This window comes from Drosophila guanche, unplaced genomic scaffold (assembly GCF_900245975.1).
Source record: "Drosophila guanche unplaced genomic scaffold, DGUA_6, whole genome shotgun sequence".
NCBI lineage: Eukaryota > Metazoa > Arthropoda > Insecta > Diptera > Drosophilidae > Drosophila > Drosophila guanche.
The window spans coordinates 7,117,955-7,134,696 of NW_022995749.1; the positions used below are offsets into that span (position 1 = coordinate 7,117,955).

Consider the following 16,742-nt stretch of genomic DNA (forward strand, 5'->3'; position numbering starts at 1 on the left):
GCTGCGTATTTGCGTCCAGAATATATATATATATATATACTAGATGGTTACTTCTCTTATAATGTGTATATGGTCACACGCATAATTTGTACCAGCTATCGATATCAGGGAGACGAAGTAGTGTTGGAAACTCTGCGAATATCATCGAAAAGCCGGAATAAAACAAAAGGAAAAAATTACAGCAAAAACCAATAAATTACAAATTCAGCATTAAAAAATGGATGTTGATGCTGCACAAAAGACTTGGGAGCTGGAGAACAACATACAGACTCTGCCCAGCTGTGATGAAATCTTTCGCTATGATGCCGAACAGCAGCGTCAAATTATCGACGCCAAGCCCTGGGAAAAAGATCCACATTTCTTTAAAGACATCAAGATTTCAGCTCTCGCGCTGCTCAAGATAGTCATGCACGCCCGCTCCGGAGGCACACTCGAAGTTATGGGCCTAATGCTCGGCAAGGTTGAGGATAACACAATGGTGAGTAGACAAAACCTCTCTGTAACCTCTCACGCTGAGCGCTTCATTTGCCGGCAGATTGTGATGGACGCGTTTGCCTTGCCGGTGGAGGGCACCGAGACACGCGTGAATGCCCAGGCCCAGGCCTATGAGTACATGACTGCCTACATGGAGGCCGCCAAAGAGGTGGGCCGCATGGAGCATGCCGTCGGCTGGTACCACAGCCACCCCGGCTACGGCTGCTGGCTGTCTGGCATCGATGTATCCACACAGATGCTCAACCAGACCTACCAGGAGCCGTTCGTGGCCATTGTGGTCGATCCTGTGCGCACTGTCTCTGCTGGCAAGGTTTGCCTGGGCGCCTTCCGCACCTACCCAAAGGGCTATAAGCCACCAAACGAGGAGCCATCCGAATATCAGACCATACCATTGAACAAGATTGAGGATTTCGGCGTGCACTGCAAGCAGTACTATCCGCTCGAGATTAGCTACTTCAAGTCGGCTCTGGACCGCAAACTGCTGGACTCCTTGTGGAACAAGTACTGGGTGAACACTCTGGGTAGCTCTGGTCTGCTGACCAACACGGAATACACCACTGGCCAAATAATGGATCTGTCCGAGAAGCTGGAGCAGAGTGAAAACTTTCTGGGTCGCGGTAAATGTCGAACGCAAAGGCTACCTTGAGCTTTCTAATAACCAACTTCTTTGCTTCACAGGCACCGACGTCAACGAGAAACGCTCCGAGGACAAGCTATCCAAAGCTACGCGCGACTGCAGCCGCTCCACAATTGAGTTAATACACGGCCTGATGGCGCAGATAGTCAAGGACAAGCTCTTCAATAAGGTGGGCCTGGGCAAATAGGTCCTCTCCTGCAGTAGAATATTATAAAATACGAAACTAAAATGCGATATTGATTTCCAAATACACCGAGTGAATTTTCTAAAGCCAAGAGCGATTTAGATGTTCTAAAAATAAGTCAAGAAACTGGAATGCCAGCGCACAGAACTATTCCTTAATTATTTTGGTATGCCGTTATTTGGACATCAGCAGCGAAGGCATTGTCTACTCATCAATCAATTGGTTTCATCATTTATATCGTTAGGCGTATTTTATATCTTTTACTCCTCGATTGCGTGTCTGTCAAAAGCCGGGACTGCCTGCTGCATAGCCACTGCATACCGGTTCTGCCATAAGTGAAGTGTCAACGCTCTCCCTGCACATGGCCCAATCAATTTCGTTGACTAGAGTGGTGTCTTGGCCGCTAATTAAATACGTTGTCACGTTTATAGCCTGGGGCTCTTGGATATCATCCCCCAGCACCAGATGTCTGCAATGCAAAAACCAAGCTCTTCAGTAAAGTAAACGCTCGATAGAAGCAGCAAGATAGAACGAAATACATATAAGTCAAGTTTGTACTTCAGGTCCAACTTTTTTTTTGTATTTCTAGATCGGCATAATTTTGTAGTGAAAGAAAAGAAAAAAGGCTAAAAATTATGTCCTTAGATAAAAATGTTCACATCGAGAGTTCACTGTATTTTTCCCTCTGTCTTTCTCCAACCATATTTAACCGTTATCATCACTCTCACAATCCTGGCGTCCCACCATTAAAATGTTAAACATGTGTGTGTGTGTGTGTGTGTGTGTGTGTGCGTTCGTAGGTGTTTCTCTGTGTTTGCTATACACCCATAAATCCCGTTGGCCCAAGTACTACAATAAACAATGCAAGCGAATATATCTGAGGGAATTTTTTGAATCCTCTTAAAACTGTCATAAAAGCAAATGTAAATTGCGGCATTAGACAAACCAGAGAATCCGACATCAAAAGCAAACAAATTCCAAGGAAAATTACATCGCAAACCATTCCCCAAATCGATTCTAAGGCACAAAATGTGGTTGGAATGCGCTTTGTGCGTGTGAATTATTGTTATAAAAGCCATAAACTAGGGGAAAATACTTCATTTTTTGATACTTTATCGAAATGCGACCGTCAATTGGAATCAGCAAGGAGCAATGACATGAAATGTAATACTGCCCGACTAGAAAAGGGAGTAAGTGCGGTTTAAGCGGGGACTACTAAGTGGGGTAGAGTGAGAGTGCAAGTACTTTGAGTGCCAGTTGACTATAAAAGAGCTGGAGCCCAACGGTAGACGTTTCATTCGCACACACAGTGCCAGCGGAGAAGCGTTAATGTTGCAGTACAACAGAACACCATCCACAAGGTCCAAAGTCCGAAGCCATATCATCCCATCCCACTCCACTGCACCCACACACGACAGCATCCACCAGCAGTGAAGCAGAACAACGGAATTAAAGTCAACGGAAAAAGGCAGAGGACGAGCGAAGCGACTAAAGGAATAATGAAAAAATTGTCGTCTCTGCGGTATTGCGTGTGTGTTCGTGTGTAAAGGCAGCCTGCTTGGTCGCGCTCGTGTGTGTTAAATTGAATTTCCTTGAAATTACAAACTAAATAAGTCTCAGATGTTGACAGAGGCAATTGCATGCTAAAACGGAAATAAAAGATAAACTAAGCAGCGTTTAAAACAGAACTTTTGAGGAGTTTTAAAGTGAAGCATTAAAGTAGGAACGGGACCTGTTGAACAAGGTAAAAGGTAATAGAGAAAGTTGTGAAACAAAATTAAAACAAGATACAGTGCAGTGATGGTCAAATCTTTCTTATATTTTATTCTCGTTTCCTATTACAGGAACTCCGTCATGTATGGCATGCTCTATGAGAGTGTCCAGCACTATGTGCAGGAGGAGTACGGCGTAGACGTCTGGAAGAAGGTCTGTCACATCATCGACTGCAAACACAACAGCTTCAAGACCCACCAGATCTATCCGGACAAGCTGATGCCGGACTTTGCCGCCGCACTGTCCGCCTGCAGCGGCGAGTCCTTCGACTTCTGCATGAACTTCTTTGGGAAATGCTTCGTGAGGTTCTTCAGCAACTTTGGCTACGACAAAATGATTCGCTCCACGGGTCGATATTTCTGCGACTTTCTGCAGTCCATCGACAACATTCACCTGATCATGCGGTTCACCTATCCCAAGATGAAGTCCCCGAGCATGCAGCTGACCAGCATGGACGACAAGGGGGCCGTCATTCTCTATCGAAGCAGCAGGACGGGCATGTCCAAGTACCTCATTGGCCAGATGACGGAGGTGGCGCAGGAGTTTTATGGCCTGCCGATCAAGGCGTATGTAATCGAGAGCCAAAACGACATCAGCGGCGGTACGGCGGGTCCCATCAAGCTGACGGAGGGTCCGCTCACTGTCATCGTGAAGTATCGCCTGGACTTCGACAACTCCGAGTACATGGCCAAGCGTGTGAATACGGAGGCGCATCCCTCGCAGCTGAAGATGCCCACGGTGAAGCTGGACGTTTTCCTGGACCTTTTCCCCTTCACCTTTGTCCTGAACCACAGCATGAAGATTACGCATGCCGGGGAAAAGATTGTTGAGACATGGATAATGCACAATCCTGGGGCTAATCTCAAGGGCTTTATTGGCACTCACGTGATGGATCTGTTCCACTGTCGACGCCCCAAGGACACCAAAATCGATTGGGACACACTGATCCAGATGCGAGCGGTGCTGTTCGAGTTCGAGCTGATCCGCACGGGGCATAATCGGGATGCCTACGACGCAGCCCTGAACATGGACTTCGAGAACTACGACGAAATGGATCTGAATGAGGCCCAGAGCATGGCCCTCACCAAGGCCAAGGAGTTCAATGACGCACACCCGGCCGATGCGGAGCTTACTGCTCAAGAGGACGAAATCGATCCGGCCACCGGAGAACGTCGCTCCTCCCAGGGCCTGAAATCTATTCTACTAAAAGGTCAGATGTTCTACATCAAGGACGTGGACTCGCTGATATTCCTGTGCAGTCCGTTGATCGAGAATCTGGATGAGTTGCACGCCATTGGTCTGTACCTGAACGATCTCAATCCGCACGGCCTCAGCAGGGAGCTGGTCATGGCAGGCTGGCAGCACTGCTCCAAGCTGGAGATCATGTTCGAGAAGGAGGAGCAGCGGTCCGACGAACTGGAGAAGTCCCTGGAGCTGGCCGACTCCTGGAAACGTCAGGGTGATGATCTGCTCTATTCCATGATCCCTCGGCCCATTGCCGAACGAATGAGGAACAGCCAGGAGCAGGTGTGTCAGAGCTTCGAGGAGGTCTCCGTCATCTTTATAGAGGTGCTGAATGTCTACGACGGCGGCTTGAACAGCATTCAGGGAGCCATGATGGCAGTGAACACGCTGAACAAGGTCTTCTCGGCTCTCGATGAGGAAATCATTTCTCCGTTCGTCTACAAGGTGGAGACCGTGGGCATGGTCTACATGGCCGTGTCCGGAGCACCGGATGTCAATCCCTTGCATGCGCAGCACGCATGTGATATGGCCCTGCGTGTGATGAAGAAGTTCGATCCCAAGGAAATGGGCGATGTGGCTCTTCGCGTGGGTATCAACTCGGGGCCCGTGGTAGCAGGAGTCGTTGGCCAGAAGGTGCCACGATATTGTCTGTTTGGGGATACGGTCAACACGGCCTCCCGCATGGAGAGCAGCAGCGATCCCTGGAAGATTCAACTGTCCAAATACACCGCAGATAAAGTGAGCGAACTTGGCTACAAGGTCGTGTCCCGCGGCACTGTGAAGGTCAAGGGCAAGGGCGAAATGGAGACCTATTGGCTGCTCGAGGGACCAGAGGACTAACGGATTAAACGGAGATTAAACAAAAAATTCTGTTAGATTTAATGTTGAACAACTGCACCAAAAATATTATACCACACTTGAGGCTTCTGAAAATATTTTCAATAAAATAAAAAGAGAATTTCCCTCCTTCTACGTTGAGTTTTATTGGAAGACTTTCAGATATCCCATCTGAGGTCGCAGCCCCTTGTTTTAGAACACTCGTAAATGGTAATTTAGTCAAGAACCGCTTTCCTCTTGCACGAACATTCAACTGAAGAGGGTCTCGTATCGGCGCTCATTCCCACCAGACAACTTTCATTACCAAATATCCTTTTTTAATAACTTTTATGGAGAGTTTGCGTGTCGCCTGGCACACCATCCATAACTAGCCACTCAGGCAATCATTGGACACTGCACTGAGAACAAAAAGATAATCTTGGAGAGGCTCCCTTAATGAGAGTTAATAAATAAATAATAGATAATAGAGAAAATAAAGCCATTTGGCCACTTGCATCAGTAGAAGTTCCTTACAGAAAGTTTCCTTCTAGAAAAAAAAAACCAAAAAGATACCCAGTTGTAGGAAGTTTTTTCAGGAATTAATATTCAAAGTGAGAGAATTTCTACCTCTAAAATGGAGAGTGAGAGTAAGGCAAGACTAACACACAGCGAGGAAAGAATTGAAGTACCGGATAAAATGGCCAACTAAATCAAGTAGATCTTGAAGGAAACTTCAAGCAAGAACTGCTTGAACCTATAGTAATTTCTCCAAGTGTGTTCACGTTCTTGGCTTCTGGAGTTTCGTTCCGAAATTAAATTAAGCCATTTTGCGTGTAGCGCAAGTGTCGGTGCCCAAGTGTCGGTACGCTTGCCAATTAATTCTCGCCCAATAATGACAATGACCAATCGCACCGGGACACAGGACTAATTAAGTTCTGTATTTTGGCTAAATTAAGCGACACAACTTGATATCCTTTTCGTATTTAGTTTTAGCTCTGTTTCCCATTGTAATCGCCCCTTTCCTGTGCGTTATTAATGACATTTTGAGTAGGTTTAAAGCATTTCCAACATGGGTTCCGTTCCGTGTCCGTGGCTCTGACATCCAGCAGAGATGGTTGGTCGATGGCCCATGTCCTCGCATATTATCTTCACTCTTTGCCCATAAAATTGTCAACGCCAATTTGAAAAGCACTCCGGGAAATCCGTTTCGGTTAAGTAGGACAAAGGTTGGGTTGCGATCCTGCGCTGCTCTGGGGGGAGCCGAAATCCCCTTTAAATGGCTTTAAAACACAACATCAAATATGTAGCAAGGGCACACACACACACACGTATGGATGAACGTATGTATGTATTTATTGCAAAAGTATGCGTGAAAATGGAATGGTATTAGGAAGAGCAGCCCCACCCCCATAGCCACCCATCCAGCGACTGGGGGAATAGGGAAAATGCCAAGGAAGAAGCAAAAGGCTACGACAATGATACATTTGACGAGCAGTTAAAAGCGAGCACTCCCAGGGCTGGCAGATTGTCGAGAAAATTCCTGCATAAATAAAGGAATGGATAGAGTAAGATTACGAAAAAGTATACCACAAAACATATTCGAAATTACAGAATAAAATTAGATTTGTAGGTGTTTAAAAGTTATTTCTTTCAAGTGCAGTTCCTCCTGATAACCGAGAACACTGTATATATTCCTGTGTAACATTACCCATTGAAGTACGAGCAAGTATTACCCAGCCCTGTGAGAACATTTCAAGTGTAACGAAAAGGAGTCGGTCCGATCCAAAGAACAATATTTTGCACGGAATGCCAAGAACGCGAGCACGTATTCGGTGCTTATTGTGTGTGTACCATAAAAGGAATGAACAGAGAGAAAAATGACTCCTTTGGCAGTGTGTCAATGTTGATACAATATCGAGAAAGAGAGAGACAGTGGCAGTTGACATAGGACGGAGACCCAGAGGCCCGAAGCCAAAGAGCATTGACTGGCGATGTCCATAATGATGATGATGATGATGGTCAAACAGAGATGTGCGTGTCGAGGCGCAAACACGGAGGTCGTAAGTGGCCCGGAAACATCCATCCAACAGGAGTCTGGCTTCGGTGGGGAGGGTACTATAAAAGGACAGACCGCCAACGATGCACGCTTCATTCGCACGACGACCGCCAGTCTGATTGCCGGCTACGAGAAATACACTTCGCACGACGACGCCGACGCCGACACCGACTCCGGCCCAGACTCACGAAGAGGAAACCATGGAGCAAATCACACGGCAAAAGCCAAAGAAACAGCGACAGGCGGCCAAACAAATTTAGTGTAACAATAGCAACAGACGGCGACGGAACACGGCCCCAGAGACAGGGAGAGAGAAAGAGCTCCACCAAAATAAAACATACATACATATAATTCGAGTGCTAACGTGTCCGGGAGGAGGCTGCTGTGTGTGAGCATATGCCCCAAAAAGTGTTTGCCGTGAGTTTCCCTAAATTATAAATAAGCGAAAAGCAAATGCCGAGTGTATAAAATTAAAACTTCAGTTATAACAGTGGATGTGCGGAGCAAAACTTGAATATTTGTGCAACATCTGATGGCGATTTAATCAACAGGAAAAGGGCAAAAAGGCAATCTAAAGCAAGCCGGATTAGTACGGATTGAATATGCTAAATTCACAGGCATCTCGTGGGATCGGTTTATCGGGGAAATCAACAATGTTTAAGTGGAAATTAATTTTTCATTGGGTTGCCAATCTTTAAGCATAGCAGAGGACATAGATCGTTAAATATGTACAGAAAGATTATCTCAAAGTTGACCCTTTACTTTGGGTCTCTAATTTATAATTGAATTCATTTTTGTCACCTACTTTTGGAAGGGTTTTTTTCTTTGTGGCAGATGAAGCAAATTAGTTGTCGAGGTATGAATAATCGAATCATAGTCGTTTTTCAACCCTTGTAAATTTACTGAATTATGAGTAAATTTATTGGAATTTTATTAGAAGATAAAACATAATTTATGTAGAAAAACAATTGTTTTATTTTGGCAGGAGACATCCTGGAAATCAACTCATTTTCCTATGGCTTTTGTGTTTATTTATGCGAATAGTAAGAATACTATTGACAGAAACAAGTGCTTCCGTTTTAATCAATTTTCATTTGTCATTTAATATCCTCAAACATTAATCAAACGCCACCATTTTCCCATATTTCTTTGCACTGCAAAGCAAAGAATTTGTATATATATTTTTTACGACTCTTTGCCTAAGAGAAATTTGCATGTTTTGGTCAAAATTGAATACACAAACTCCCGAAAGATGTTTGAGAATTTATGGCCCCACAGTAAGTTTAACCTACGACCTGCCCGCTGGGGCTTGGGGGCGGCAGAATTGAAAAGAAGTCACCGCAAGCAACATGGCGAATTAACGGCAACAAAAAGCCAACGGAAATAAGTCAGGGGACAACGAGTTTTGGCAAGGACGTGACAAGCACTGCGGAACATGAGTAAAAGTCTCTGAGGCGGCGCGTGCCAAATTAAACCATAGAGGCAATAAATCAAAAGACAAGGATAAGGCATAGGCAAAGGCAATATGAAGGCAGGCTTAACCTTCCCTGGGGCCTGTTGTGGAGTAGATCCGAGGCGGCTGCAATTATTCATTTTTCTGGAATATGTTACTTTATGTACTCTAAAATCCAAGTCAATTTAACGCCTGATGGTTTTATTTGATGGTTTATGGGATAGCCACGGGCCCGAGCACTCACTTAATCCCTCATCAATCACTAGAGCCTTATCTTCGTTGGCTAATCCCTGACCTGACACACTTTCCCCATATCTGCCTTGGGGCCGACTTCACCTAATTACCAGCAGTGCATAATGGAAAAACTTTGTTATCCTAATTATGTGCTTCTAAACTTTTCTTCATTGCAGAGCAACTTTTTGCCCAAGCAATTTGTGTGACTGACAGACCCCCCAACTGGCCAAACCCCCATTAACCATCCCCCAGGAGCGATCCACACAGCCGCCAGCATGTATGGGATGCTGTACGAGAGCGTCCAGCACTACATCCAGAAGGAGTATGGGGTGGAGATGTGGAAGAAGATCTGCCAAATAGTCGACTGCAAGCACAACAGCTTCAAGACCCACCAGATCTATCCGGACAAGATGATGCCGGACTTTGCCGCCGCACTCTCCGCCTGCAGCGGCGAGTCCTTCGACTTCTGCATGAACTTCTTTGGGAAATGCTTCGTGAGGTTCTTCACCAACTTTGGCTACGACAAAATGATTCGCTCCACGGGCCGATACTTCTGCGACTTTCTGCAGTCCATCGACAACATTCATCTCCAGATGCGGTTCACATATCCCAAGATGAAGTCGCCAAGCATGCAGCTGACCAACATGGACGACAATGGAGCTGTCATCTTGTATCGCAGTGGGCGAACGGGCATGTCCAAGTACCTCATTGGGCAGATGACGGAGGTGGCCAAAGAGTTCTATGGCCTGGATATGACAGCGTATGTGCTGGAGAGCCAGAACGACATTTGCGGAGGGACGGCGGGTCCCATCAAGCTGTCGGACGGTCCGATGACGGTTATTGTCAAGTACCGCCTGGACTTTGACAACCGCGACTATATGGCCAAGAGAGTGAACGTCGTGGCCCATCCTTCGCAGCTGAAGATGCCATCGGTGGACTTGAACGTGTTCTTGGAGCTGTTCCCCTTCACGATCGTGCTGAACCACGACATGAAGATAACTCTCGCTGGCGAGAAGATCATCGAAACGTGGATACTGCACAATCCGGGTGTGAATCCAAAGAGCTTCATCGGCAGTCATATCTTGGAGCTGTTCAAGTGCCGCCGGCCCAAGGACACAAAGATCGAGTGGGAGACCATTCTCCAGATGCGAACGGTTCTCTTCGAGTTTGAGCTCATCCGCACTGGCCACAATCGTGCCGCATACGATGCAGCCCTTAACTTTGACTACGACACCTTGGACGATGCCAGCCTCAATGAGGCCCAGGCCATGGCCCTGGCCAGTGCCCAGGAGTTCAGTGTGGAGCACGCCAAGGACGACGAGGCTGCTGCTGCCGCCACGAAGGATGAAATCGATCCAGCCACGGGACAGCGTCGTCCCTCAGTGGGCCTCCGATCCATCCTGCTCAAGGGTCAGATGTTCTACATCAAGGACGTGGACTCGCTGATATTCCTGTGCAGTCCGTTGATCGAGAATCTGGATGAACTGCACGGCATCGGTCTGTACCTGAACGATCTCAATCCGCACGGCCTCAGCAGGGAGCTGGTCATGGCTGGCTGGCAGCACTGCTCCAAGCTGGAAATCTTGTTCGAGAAGGAGGAGCAGCGGTCCGACGAACTGGAGAAGTCCCTGGAGCTGGCCGACTCCTGGAAACGTCAGGGTGATGATCTGCTCTATTCCATGATCCCTCGGCCCATTGCCGAGCGTATGAGGAAGAGTGAGGAACACGTCTGCCAGAGCTTCGAGGAGGTCTCCGTCATCTTCATAGAGGTTCTGAATGTCTACGACAGCGGCTCTAACAACATCCAAGACGCCATGCAGGCTGTGACCACATTGAACAAGGTCTTCTCGGCTCTCGATGAGGAAATCATTTCTCCGTTCGTCTACAAGGTGGAGACCGTGGGCATGGTCTACATGGCCGTGTCCGGAGCACCCGACGTCAACCCTCTGCATGCGGAGCACGCATGTGATCTGTCCCTGCGCGTGATGAAGAAGGTCAAAGCTCATGCACTGCCGGGCGTGGCCATTCGCGTGGGCATCAACTCGGGGCCCGTGGTGGCCGGAGTCGTTGGGCAAAAGGTGCCCCGCTATTGTCTGTTCGGGGACACGGTCAACACCGCCTCCCGCATGGAGAGCAGCAGCGATCCCTGGAAGATTCAACTGTCCAACTACACGGCCACAAAGGTGCGCAAGGTGGGCTACAAGTTGGAGCTGCGTGGCCTTGTCAAGGTCAAGGGAAAGGGCGAGATGGAAACTTTTTGGCTGCTGGAAGGACCAGAGTAATATTGTAGCACTATCCATTGACCAATATCCTCACACCAAATATGTACAAATTTCGAAATAAAATAAAACGAACACATCATCGATAGTATCGATAGCAAGTATCGCTTTGCAAGCTGTCATCAGAAAATGGCGCCCAATGCGGTTGTCAGCTGTTCATGTTGTTATTGAATTTGATGCCGGTTTTTAGATACTACGCTTCTAACTAGAATGACTGGCGAAAAGATGTTGCGTTTTAATCTAATTGTAGCGGTTTGCGAAAACTTTGGCATTGGCCTCAAGGGAGACCTGCCATGGAGCATCAAGTAAGTAAACTTCTGTCCTGATGGTCCGTCCAAGGCTTAAATGTTTCTCTGGAACTAATAACCACTTCAGATCCGAGCTGAAGTACTTTAGTCGCACCACCAAGCGGACCAGCGATCCATGCAAAAGCAATGCGGTAATCATGGGCAGAAGAACTTACTTTGGAGTGCCCGCCAGCAAGCGTCCGCTGCCAGAGCGCTTAAACATTGTCTTGAGCACCACGTTGCAGCCGGCAGATCTGCCCAGTGATGTGGTACTGTGCTCTAACCTAGAGGAAGCCATGAAGCATCTGGAAACGAAGGCCTTGCGCGACGAAATTGAGAATGTCTGGATTGTGGGCGGCAGTGGAGTTTACAAGGAAGCCATGGCCTCGCCCCGTTGCGACCGTCTTTACATAACCAAAATCCAGCAGAACTTTGAATGCGATACCTTCTTTCCCAGCATTCCGGACAGCTTCCGAGAGGTGTCGCCCGATGCGGACACACCCCTAGGTGTTCAGGAAGAGAACGGCATTAAGTACGAGTACAAGGTGTTGAAAAAAATAGAATAATAAACCGATTTATTTGCTTTTACTGCTGCCGCGCACATCGTCTGCCGTGATTGTATCGCCCTCCAGTCCCTTGGCGGCAAGCATGAGCTCATAGAGCTGCACCACTTGGTCATCTTTAAGCATTTCCACTGCATTGGGATCCATTTCCTCGCCCAGCTCTCCCTTCGGCTTGCCCCGCAGTCCCAACTGCTTAGTAATAGTTGAGGCATAGCGCTGAAAACACAGTTGTCAGCTGCGATTCCCACATCTTGGTAATTACGTAAAACTTACGGCCCATTCTGTCATAAAGAGCTGCGCCTCCATGGGATTGCACTTGAGATGCCTCTTGAATTCGTCCCGTACATAGCCATCGCCCAGAGCTCTCAGTTCTGTGGGCATTCCTAGAAATAACAAATATCTGGATGGAATTGATGCGCCAGTTGTGAAACTCACACTCACCTCGATGCAGTCGCAGAATGGTTTTGTAGAGCAAGCGAACTCGCTGCGGGTGCGTTAGTTGATTTATCACAAGGTTTGACATTTTAATTTCGTTAATAAATACTTGAATAAATTAATTAATTTATAATACATAAATATATAGTAAATAGTCGACTGCCGTTCAAATATACCGCATGACTCTAAAACGAATACCGAAATATATTATCTCATTTCAAAATATACCGCACTTATACCGAGTCCTAGAACATATATTACTCGATAATAATATTCTATTTAATATTACCTGCTAATTAGGACTCTCAGCCCAAAGACTATGATTTTATCCGATTGATGAATCCACTCTCCACAGATTGCCTGATTTAAATATCAACAACATAAGGTTTCAACTATAAATCAACAAAAAATGAAAGCATTAAACTTAAGTGGAAATGCAATGCAAACCACTTGTTGCTTTTCAACCAGTAGTATGTACTTAGGTATACCCTATTTCAATTAATGTAACAATTTCTCAAGTGCTTTCAAAGAAATGGATCAAGTTGTCCTGGTGAACGCGCCCATTGACTAGTTTCTGCATTTATTGCAACCTGAGATGACAAACATGTTCTCAATTCGATTATCTCGTTCTCCTGAAGGGTATCAGTAACAAATCAAATGGTATTTTTTGGTGAAATACAAAAGAAAACGCTAGATGGCGTCCTAATAAATGTGAAGGGTTAATGTTACTCTTTCAATTTCGTTTATTTGTAGCATGTCTGTATATATATAATCACATGTGCAGTGTAACGTTCAATCTATCATGAATGCATCTCTTAGGGTCGAATTTAAAGTACTTTTAGTGGCGTGTGTATTGGACTCTGCATCAGAAAATAAACCAATAAATTGTATACACGCCCACACTTTGAATTAACTTTGGCTAACTATTGCACGCCTCTCTCAATACTATACGCCTAATGATACCAAGCACCAATTGGGAGGTGGCGGAGGGGTACACAACATTGTCGTCGTCAGAATAGAAAACGATTTTGTAACAATTCAGTTTCGTTATTGCGGCGCCGCTGCAGCCGGTGGCTCCTGATCCGCCGGCTCCGGCTGCCCTCCGTTCTGAACTAGCAGTGGCTCGCCACCCTCGCCGCCCCATGGAAAACCGCCAGGACGATCCTCTGCTGCAGCCTGGTAGTTGCGCTCAATGTGCTCGTTAAAAAGCCTTTTTCTAAAAGGGAAGGGTCCAGGTTTAGCTTAATAGAAGCAAAAGTAGATTATAACTCACAGAAAATATGGAGTCTTGATCAGTCTGTATCCATTGGAGAGTGTTGGATATACGTCCTCCAGCACATAGTAGATGTGGCCCACGCCCATGCCAATTATGTCTACCCAAACCGTGTTGCCCAGAATCATGGAGCAGCAGAGCAGAACCCAGGGAAGATAGGGAGCCTGTCCACAAGGGATTAATTAGTACGCTCACTGCATATTCTCAGAGAACTCTCGGACTCACCTGAAAGTTGAGCACGCCGAAAAAGTTCATGGGCACCGAAGGATTGCGTCGCGACCACACATAGACCAGCATCAGAGTGAAGGCCTGGCCCAGGAACAACAGGTTGACAAAGATGCCAAAGAACGTCATCAGCACGCCGCCAAAGATGAACATCATGACAAAGTCCGAGCTACGCCCGCGGAATGAGCCGTCCTCCAGCATGCGGCAGTAGCGATATGTGAAGACCATATTGAAGAAGAAGGTAATGCCGATGGTTCCAAAGTACAGGAATGTGGTGGCCAGTCGCCAGATTTGGAATTTGCGCAAAATCAGCGTGGGATTAAAGTACAGTTGTAGCGGCGACACCAAATCCAGGTGCTGCAGGAGAGGATCCATATCAATGAAATGGTTAACAAACAGATGGGAGGGTACACGTCACCCACCGGGGGCAAATAGATGGCCTGAATCGGGACAATGACTTACCACCGCCAGCGTTGTGAGCACGCAGACTGTTGTGTAGGCCCTGGTGACGACCGGGATCTCCAGATAGAATTGCCGCAGAGAATTCATGGCGTTGACGACTCCTCTGGACTCACAGTATGGCAATTCCTGCTCTGCTCCTTGATTTGTGCGTTTTGTTGTTGTCTGCCCGCCACTTTGCGTTCACATTTGCTGTGTCAAAATATCCCACCGACGAATGTCCAATTTGCCTAGGCTGACAATCAGAAATAGAATCGTTTATTTAGGGCACATTTAGCTCGAAAAGTTAAAAGATGTTTTTATTTTTATAATTTTTGCAGCAGTGTGACCGTAGACGCCTTGATCAAAGATACCGTCGAATATACCGAAATATACCTTCTCATGTCAAAAACAAATACCATAACCCAGTTAACCCTCCTATATTCAAACAGGTGCAATCTCAGGTTAAACAGCCAAAGTTCTTTCGATATTTCGATACATAAAATAACTTAAGTTCAATTTAAACGGGTGCGCAACAGAAGGATCTTCAGAAGAACTGATTATTCTACTTTCAGGCAAAGGAGATTATTTCTAGACCTTAAGTGCCATATTTGCTAGTCACTGATACGCAAGTTCTTGCGGCAAAGCAATCAAATCTAGTCTAGCTTATAAATATTCAAGCAACAAAATTCATATCGATCCCTGCTGCTTGGTCCATCTCTACAATTCTAGTCGCTGCAAGAAAAAAAAACAATGTGGTTCCATAGCTAAGCAATAGATGGCGCTTTGTATGGTTGGCGGTCATTTAAAATTGGTAAAGCTTTAAAACCTTGTCAAGATGCTGAATATTCGCTGCCTAAATGTACAGTTACACACATAAAGCTGGCTTATGGCATTTTTTTTGCTGCTCACACCCACTCACACACCCCAGGCGCCTGCGCCACCTTTGCTCCATCCCAGCGTCGCAAACTTTACATAAATTCCAAAAAGGCCAAACCCCCAAAAAATAAATCTACGGCCCGCTCCAAGCACAAGGCAATTCAACAAGTAAGTTGTTGCTGCCATGCTCTTGCCATCTCACTTGCTCCCAGCCAATGTGAGCTGCTCGTCAGCGTGATTTTGCCGCTTTGTAGTTGTTTCTGGCTCTGGCTCTGGCTCGACTCTGGCTGCTGCTGCTTTTTTCCACTTTTTTTTCTGGCTTGTTTCATGTTGACCCACTTTTTGGTGGGCAATACGTATACGTGCGCCCGCACAGTGGAGCACAGGCGCGGTGAAAGCTGCAAAGTGCAGCCGGCACTGCTATTTGGTTCGGTTTTGTTGAATTTTGCCCACCGTGGGACAGGCAAAAAAGTCATAAACTGAATTGCCAACAGGTTATAGCGACTACGACTTTGTTGTTGGTGCTTTTGCTGTTTGGCTGCAGAGTAGTAAAAAGGGCCATGACAGTGACACTCTGAAGTTTGAGGTTAAATCGTCATTGAAGTTGCCTTGCTTTTGTCCGTTGCTCTTTCGGTTTGAGCCGGGTATGACATTTGCTTGAAGCCACCACTGACTGACTCGATTGATTCATGAAAAGAATACAGCCACAGCTAAAGCTCTTTGGGAGCGAATCTTTGTTAGAGGGAGATGAGAGCAGCATCGGAATTGGACTGAAATTGAAATCTATGATAAATTTCATCTGGAATAAGGAAAAGGCCTTTGTGGCTTAGAATCTGCCATTCTGCTCTTTGGTATCTCCGCTCTGCATGTGATATTTCTGCTGCATTCTGTTTGGTATGCAAATTCGAAATTCAAATGACTTAAGCCGCAAACTTGCAGAGGAAAATGATTTGATTATGATTTACTTTGTGTGTGTTCTTCAGCTAACACACACTAACGCATACAAGCACGCTTATAAAACTCACATTTGAAAAGTGAAATTTCAAAGTAGAACAACGTACAACCAGCAACAACAACACGTACATAGTACGTACAACACACGCCGTGCCACGCAACCAAGAGAGGCCGGGCCGCGAGAGAGGTTCCAATAAAAATGAGGTCACTTGTCGCTGACCAGCCAGTTCCCCCTGTACCAGGTTGTCCCTCTGCCCCACCATTTCTCCCGCTGCCACTACCCCACTGACCATTGATCGCATAGATCACGCGCCGTCTGTGGCTATACCCTTCTAGAGGGTATTCCGAATCGTAGATCCTCGATGGGTAAACTTGTAGCATCTAAGCCAAAGTTGAACAGAATATTAATGTCGATTCAGACTAAGATCGCTCTGCTAGAGGGTATCAGTAGCTTCGGCCCAAAAGCAAACTTTACTTTCTTGTTGTTGGTATTGCTTCTAGTGTTGTTGCTGGTTG

General features: G+C 46.3%; 6 protein-coding genes across 7 annotated transcripts; 4 read left to right on the forward strand and 2 right to left on the reverse strand.

Annotated features, from left to right (window-relative positions):
- Window positions 1-142: 142 nt before the first annotated feature.
- Window positions 143-1,356, forward strand: LOC117585481 (COP9 signalosome complex subunit 5). The gene is made up of 3 exons (XM_034274976.1): window positions 143-478; window positions 536-1,112; window positions 1,174-1,356. Exons 1-3 carry the CDS (start codon window positions 218-220, stop codon window positions 1,317-1,319), a joined length of 984 nt encoding a protein of 327 aa, XP_034130867.1. The 5' UTR covers window positions 143-217; the 3' UTR covers window positions 1,320-1,356.
- Window positions 1,357-2,340: 984 nt separating this feature from the next.
- Window positions 2,341-5,303, forward strand: LOC117585583 (soluble guanylate cyclase 89Da). 2 transcript variants are annotated; one of them, XM_034275120.1, is made up of 2 exons: window positions 2,341-3,067; window positions 3,161-5,303. In XM_034275120.1, the coding sequence occupies exon 2, from the start codon at window positions 3,171-3,173 to the stop codon at window positions 5,172-5,174; it is 2,004 nt and encodes a 667-aa protein (XP_034131011.1). In that variant the 5' UTR covers window positions 2,341-3,067; window positions 3,161-3,170; the 3' UTR covers window positions 5,175-5,303. The 2 variants fall into 2 exon arrangements, with proteins under 2 accessions (XP_034131011.1, XP_034131012.1); XM_034275121.1 differs by having other exon boundaries at window positions 2,341-3,060.
- Window positions 5,304-7,320: 2,017 nt separating this feature from the next.
- LOC117585463 (soluble guanylate cyclase 89Db) lies at window positions 7,321-11,235 on the forward strand. The gene is made up of 2 exons (XM_034274954.1): window positions 7,321-7,623; window positions 9,070-11,235. The coding sequence occupies exon 2, from the start codon at window positions 9,169-9,171 to the stop codon at window positions 11,173-11,175; it is 2,007 nt and encodes a 668-aa protein (XP_034130845.1). The 5' UTR covers window positions 7,321-7,623; window positions 9,070-9,168; the 3' UTR covers window positions 11,176-11,235.
- Window positions 11,236-11,327: 92 nt separating this feature from the next.
- On the forward strand, window positions 11,328-12,060 carry LOC117585464 (dihydrofolate reductase). The gene is made up of 2 exons (XM_034274955.1): window positions 11,328-11,477; window positions 11,548-12,060. Exons 1-2 carry the CDS (start codon window positions 11,383-11,385, stop codon window positions 12,023-12,025), a joined length of 573 nt encoding a protein of 190 aa, XP_034130846.1. The 5' UTR covers window positions 11,328-11,382; the 3' UTR covers window positions 12,026-12,060.
- On the reverse strand, window positions 12,006-12,622 carry LOC117585465 (succinate dehydrogenase assembly factor 3, mitochondrial). Its single transcript, XM_034274956.1, has 3 exons — window positions 12,464-12,622; window positions 12,296-12,405; window positions 12,006-12,238 (listed from the first exon to the last, which is right to left on the reverse strand). Exons 1-3 carry the CDS (start codon window positions 12,543-12,545, stop codon window positions 12,035-12,037), a joined length of 396 nt encoding a protein of 131 aa, XP_034130847.1. The 5' UTR covers window positions 12,546-12,622; the 3' UTR covers window positions 12,006-12,034.
- A 560-nt stretch (window positions 12,623-13,182) lies between these two features.
- LOC117585473 (derlin-2) lies at window positions 13,183-14,504 on the reverse strand. Its single transcript, XM_034274963.1, has 4 exons — window positions 14,418-14,504; window positions 13,956-14,312; window positions 13,731-13,894; window positions 13,183-13,673 (listed from the first exon to the last, which is right to left on the reverse strand). The coding sequence occupies exons 1-4, from the start codon at window positions 14,502-14,504 to the stop codon at window positions 13,505-13,507; spliced, it is 777 nt and encodes a 258-aa protein (XP_034130854.1). The 3' UTR covers window positions 13,183-13,504.
- Between the last annotated feature and the right edge of the window lie 2,238 nt (window positions 14,505-16,742).